This window comes from Ornithodoros turicata, chromosome 5, assembly GCF_037126465.1.
Source record: "Ornithodoros turicata isolate Travis chromosome 5, ASM3712646v1, whole genome shotgun sequence".
NCBI classification, from domain to species: Eukaryota; Metazoa; Arthropoda; class Arachnida; order Ixodida; family Argasidae; genus Ornithodoros; species Ornithodoros turicata.
Genome location: NC_088205.1, coordinates 56,241,983 through 56,248,160, shown reverse-complemented (window position 1 = coordinate 56,248,160; position 6,178 = coordinate 56,241,983). Strand labels below are relative to the sequence as shown.

The 6,178-nt window shown below is 48.2% G+C and overlaps 2 protein-coding genes across 2 annotated transcripts; one reads left to right on the top strand and one right to left on the bottom strand.

Annotated features, from left to right (window-relative positions):
- The first annotated feature begins 467 nt into the window (after positions 1 to 467).
- LOC135395875 (uncharacterized protein K02A2.6-like) lies at positions 468 to 4,532 on the top strand. The gene has a single exon (XM_064626963.1). It carries the CDS (start codon positions 468 to 470, stop codon positions 4,530 to 4,532), a length of 4,065 nt encoding a protein of 1,354 aa, XP_064483033.1.
- A 149-nt stretch (positions 4,533 to 4,681) lies between these two features.
- Positions 4,682 to 5,920, bottom strand: LOC135395874 (uncharacterized). Its single transcript, XM_064626962.1, has one exon. It carries the CDS (start codon positions 5,918 to 5,920, stop codon positions 4,682 to 4,684), a length of 1,239 nt encoding a protein of 412 aa, XP_064483032.1.
- Positions 5,921 to 6,178: the final 258 nt, after the last annotated feature.

Below are 6,178 nucleotides of genomic sequence, written 5' to 3'. Positions count from 1 at the left end.
ATGACTTCTGCCAGCTCACATACTGCTTGTGAGAATGATTTTGTTTCTTTATTTGGCGTGCTGGCTGTTTTACCTTGCGTTGCGTTCGTGCGTGACTCAATCGGTTTTTGCGTAAGTTCGGACGTGTGCTCTGGCATGGCTGCTGTTACTCCACTCAAAGGTGGGAAGTGTCATATATTACCTGTGCTATTATGTCACTGTATTATCCACGTCCATACAACCTGCCCCGATTGTTGTGCTGGCAACCAGGAGAGATTATCAAGATGGCGGAATAAAGAGTATACCGTGAATCTGACGGTGCGTGCTTCTCATCGTATACCAAGCAACACAACAACTGGCGACGAGTGCGAACTCCTTCGGGCATATTCGAGTGATGCGCGCAACTCCTCGTACAGCACAGATGTCACCAAACCACTGACTCCTGAGGTGCTACCGAAAACACAAGAGGTGAGCAACGAGCATTCAACATGGCGGTCGTACCCGCTGCCTTACCGGCATTTCCTCCGTTTGACCTTTCTTCGGATCACACTACTATTGGGGACCGTTGGCAGCGCTGGATAAATCGATTTGAAAATCTACTCGTTGGTCTCAATATCACAAGTCCAGCCCAAAAGAAAGCACTGCTTCTACATTACATTGGGGATGACGGATATGACGTATACACCTCGCTGGAGCCGCACCCAGGTACAGCCGTAACTCAATCCTCCGAAGCAGAAACACGACCCGATGCAGCCTCCACGGCAGATGTTTACGCTACAGCTAAGAAAAAGCTCCACGATCACTTCACGCCTAAGGTAAACAAAGACTACGAGATCTTTCAGTTCCGACGGACAACGCAACAAGAAGATGAGAACATAGATTCCTTCTATACGCGTTTGCGCACAATGGCTCGGAATTGCTCGTTTGCAAACACTGAAGCAGAAATCAAATCTCAAATTGTTCTCGGCACAACGTCCACCAAACTGCGACGCTTCGCACTACAGACGGATGCAACACTTGACCAGCTTCTGACACAAGGCCGCACTTACGAAATTACAGCTCGACAAGTGAAAGATATTGAGGCATCGATGTCCACAGATGTGCATCGTCTTACACGCAAGAAGTCTCAACGTAGCAACGCATCTACTGACACGGGAACGTCAACGAGCACGCGTCAAGACAAGCAGTGTTTCAACTGTGGTGGTGCTTGGCCTCACAAAGGCGGAAAACAGTCTTGTCCAGCACGAAATGCAACATGCAATGCGTGCCGGAAACGTGGCCATTTCGCAGTCGTGTGCCGCAGTAAAAACAACACAAGCGAAGACCCAAATGTCGTTCATCAAGTTACAAACCAGAGTGCAGACAGCGAGTCCGGTGATGAAGCCTTTGCACTGTTCCCGAAAAGTTCTAAAGCCCCGAGGGTGATGCTCACTGTCTTCAACAAGGAGTTAGAATTCATCATAGACACAGGCGCTACGGTTAACATAATTAGCCTTGACACGTACAATAGCATCCCGCAACGACCCCAACTTGTCAAGCCCGTGCCAAAGGTCTTTGCATATGGATCGAAGAATGAGCTTCCGTTAGTAGGAAAGTTCCGGGCACCATTCTCTTACAAGACTTCGGTGGTGGAAGATACCGTCCTTGTCACAGCAACGCCTAGTGAGTCATTGCTTTGTTTTCGGTTGGCTGAAGCACTTGGGCTCATATCCATTGCTTACAATGTGGCGACAAGCAAAGAAAACATTCTAAGCAAGTACCCCAAACTGTTCACTGGCCTTGGAGAGTTAAGAGGATTTGAAGTTCAGCTCCACATCGACCCTACGGTTCCACCAGTCGCACAGAAAGCACGTCCTCTTCCATTTCACATTCGTGAAGCAGTAGAAAAGGAGATCGACAGGCTGATACAGCTAGATGTTATTGAAAAAGCCACGGGTCCAACAACGTGGGTGTCCCCCATAGTCGTGGTTCCAAAGCCACACGCTCCTGACCAAGTGCGTCAGTGCGTTGACATGCGCCGCGCTAACCAAGCTATTATACGAGAACGCCACACATCACCTACACTAGAAGACCTCGTTACCTGCCTAAACGGTGCAATGATGTTCTCTAAACTAGACCTAAACGACGGCTATCATCAGCTGCTACTTAAGGAAGACTGTCGTCATATCACAACGTTCGCAACTCACATGGGACTTTACAGGTACAAGCGGTTGAACTTCGGAATAAACGCAGCCGCCGAACTTTTTCAAAATACGGTTCGTCAAGTACTTGCAGGCATTCCCGGCGTGATAAACATCAGCGACGACATCCTGGTATACGGCAAGACCGAAAGAGAACACAACGACTCCCTTGACGCTACCCTGAAACGTCTAGCCGACTGTGGAATCACACTAAGTCCAAAAAAATGCTGTTTTTTCCAGCGTGAGCTAACATTCTTCGGACATATCTTCTCAGAGAAAGGCATCAAACCAGATCCTGCTAAGGTACAAGGCTTCCTAAATATGCCACCTCCAAGAGATGTGTCTGAGGTCAGAAGCCTTCTTGGAATGATTACTTACTGTGGCAGGTTCATTCCTAACCTAGCCCAGCTAACAGCGCCTTTACGCTCCCTGACAAAGAAGGAAACACCATGGAACTGGACAACAGAGCATCAAAAAGCACTGGACCAGCTAAAAGATGTGCTCACTCATAGCAGCAACCTGGCCTACTTCGACCAGAACAAAACCACCCATCTCACAGTTGATGCAGGTCCAAAGGGATTAGGAGCCATCCTCGCACAGGATGGTGGTGACAGAACTCATGTAGTGGCATATGCCAGCCGTAGCCTTACAGAGGCAGAAGAACGCTACTCGCAAATCGAGAAAGAGACTCTTGCTGCGGTCTGGGCCATAGAGCACTTTAATATCTACCTCTACGGAACCTCTTTTGTGCTACACACTGACCACAAACCGCTTGTGAATATTCTGACAAATCCAAGTTCGCGACCATCTGCAAGGATTGAACGACTGTGTCTGCGAATTCAGCAGTACAGCTTCACTGTACAACACCAGAAAGGATCAGAAAATCCTTCAGATTACATGTCCCGACATCCTGTAGGGCAAACCAACCCAAGGTTTCGAGCCAGCAAGGTACCTGACGAGTATGTCTTATTCCTGTCAAGAATCGCAGTACCTCGTGCAATAAACACCGAGGAAGTCATTAAGGCAACATTGGCCGATGTCACGTGTCAAGAACTCACACAAGCAATTCAAGCATGCCCCTCTATAAGGCACGATCTGTGGAATAAGCCGCACGTCAAACCCTACAAGCCTCTAGAGACTGAACTGTCTGTGACGCCACAAGGTCTCATACTGCGAGGCACAAGGTTACTGCTCCCTTCAAGTCTTCAGGAACGTGCAGTTCAGCTTGCCCACAAAGGACACATGGGCATGGTGAAGACTAAACAACTGCTCCGCGAGTCCGTTTGGTTTCCCAAAATGGATACCCTCCTAGAAAAGGCAGTACGCAATTGCATTCCATGCCAAGCTGTCACACATGGACCAAAACGCGATCCTCTAAAGCCAACTCCACTGCCTGACGGGCCATGGGAAAACCTTGCGATGGACTTTGCAGGCCCATTTCCGAATGGAAAGTATCTTCTGGTACTTGTAGATGAATATTCCCGTTTCCCGGTAGTGGAAGTCGTTCCGTCAACCACAGCGTCATCAACCATAGCAGTGCTAAGAAGAACTCTGTCACAATTCGGCATCCCGAAGCAAATAAAAACTGACAACGGACCTCCCTTCAACTCCTCAGAGTTTAAACTCTTCGCACAGGAACTCGGTTTCCGACATCACAGAGTTACTCCGTTGTGGCCTGAAGCGAATGGAGAGGCAGAACGCTTCATCCAAACACTCATGAAAGCGATTAAAACGTGCCATGTGGAAGAGCAGAACTGGATGCAGAAAATACATGACTTTCTGCTCTGCTACCGTGCTACTGCGCACACCACTACAAAGCTTTCGCCATATGAGCTTCTCTTTGGAAGGAAAATGTTGACCACCTTGCCGAGTTCGGTACACCGTGAGACCACGGACACACGCGACGCTACTCTCTCCAACGATACAAGAGCAAAAGAAATATCGAAAGCACGAGCAGACGAAAAACGACATACTGGGGAACACACTCTTCAAAAAGGAGATGTTGTTTTGGTCAAACAAAAGAAGATTAGTAAGTTGACGTCGACATTTGACCCGGTGCCTTATATTGTCGTAGAAGTCATAGGCAGTCAAATTTCAGCAAAAAGAAATAATCATATCATCACACGGAATGCAAGCTTCTTCAAAAAACTTGGAGCGGAGTATAAGCACACACCTAACGTAGAAAATAGTGACGAAGACGACGAACTGCTTGATGACACCAGACGCGACGACCCACAAAACCAAACCAGCAACGATCCACCAGATGATGATCGACACCACGACGGTGTTTCCGCACAGGACTCTGGTTCTCCCAACCGGTACCCCATCAGAAGTTCAAGAGGTGTGCCACCAGAGAGGCTCAACTATACCTAGAGCTGCAAGAGGGAGAGCTGTGACTTTTGAACCTTTTGTTATCTTGCGTTATCCATTTGTGTTTTCACCTATATTTCTTCCAGAAATCGTTTCTACATATAAGGTGGAGGGGGAATGTCATATATTACCTGTGCTATTATGTCACTGTATTATCCACGTCCATACAACCTGCCCCGATTGTTGTGCTGGCAACCAGGAGAGATTATCAAGATGGCGGAATAAAGAGTATACCGTGAATCTGACGGTGCGTGCTTCTCATCGTATACCAAGCAACACAACAGGAAGTTAGCCAGGTTATCGTGGGTTTCGCTAGACATCATCATTTCAGGCAAGCCTTGAGGTTGCGAAATCCTCTTGTTCTCTAGTTTTGTGGTAGTTCCGTGGGTGGCACTTGTCCAATGAGCGGACCAAGGTGTTTGTTTTCCATGTCGTTGTCTTTTGGCCACGTGTTGTTTCGCCTCTCTGTATATGCTGTTGGAACGGGACCTAGCCCTGGCAATGCGTTTCTGATCTTTCAGTTCGGGACAGTCTTTAGCAGCAGGGGAGTGGGTCCCTCCGCAGTTGACGCAAAGCGGTTCTTTCCTTTGGCACTCGTCGTTCTCGTGGGCACTGCCACAGTTTGCACAAACTTGTTTTCTGTTACAGCATGTCGATATATGACCATACCGATAGCACTTCTCGCACTGTAGTGCTCTTGGCTGAAACTGATACACGTGCATACTCACAAGGTGGAAGGTAATTTGCTGTGGTGGCGTTTTCTCTAGGAACGTAATCCTGATGGCTCCTGCATTTTCCCTGATGCGGCGCGCTGCTAGTACTGGTGAATCGCTTTTGATTGCTTCTAAAATTTGAGCGTTGCTCAAAGAAGGATCTACATCTTTTAGCACTCCGAAACAAGAGCTTGGCGGGCGGGGCTCATATGCATGTACCGGTATTGCACATATGTTGGTCAGTTTCATCAGGGTAGCCTTGGCTGCAGGGACAGTGACGTCAACAGCTATGATATTTCTTGTGGGATTCCAGCGTATTTCTTTTATCCTTCCAGGGAGTTCTGAAGCGAGGTACTCCGACAACTTCAGGTGGTTTATTTTCGCGAGCTGTACATCTCGGTGGATAGGCGCGAAAATGACCGTAGCGCCTTCCAACGGGCTTATTCTTTTGTTGTCACTTCCCGTCTGCATTCGCCGCGGGCGCTTCTTCACTTCAGTGAAGTCGTGCTCGTCTTCAGAGGTTGTGTTTAGATTGTTGAGCAGCTCATCAGATGTAGCTGACCTCTTCACGCTGCCCTTAATCACGCTTACTTCTTCAATAGTGTTGTCACTATCTCCAGAATATGGACTGCTTACTATTTCAGTACTTGACATGTCATCGTCGTTTCCAGAATCCATGTTGTCATTAGACAACATGGATGGATGGATATTAATGCAGAGTGAGTTTCTGGACTCACTGTACCTCGCCCGCGTAGGGCCATGTCAGGAGAGCGAGAGGCCCGAAAGGGGCGTCGCCGTTGCTGGTTCGGTGCAGCACTAAGTGGCCCGACTGATGGGAGTTACGGATAATCTTTCTTGGACTCTCGGTACGTCGTAACAAGACCTAGAAGATTTGATAGGCTTAGAATCGAAGACAGGTGAAACTCTGCGACAGGG

What these genes read in the sequence shown, in the direction of transcription:
- LOC135395874 (XM_064626962.1), bottom strand. Translation starts at nt 5,920, where the DNA reads ATGGATTCTGGAAACGACGATGACATGTCAAGTACTGAAATAGTAAGC.
- LOC135395875 (XM_064626963.1), top strand. Translation starts at nt 468, where the DNA reads ATGGCGGTCGTACCCGCTGCCTTACCGGCATTTCCTCCGTTTGACCTT.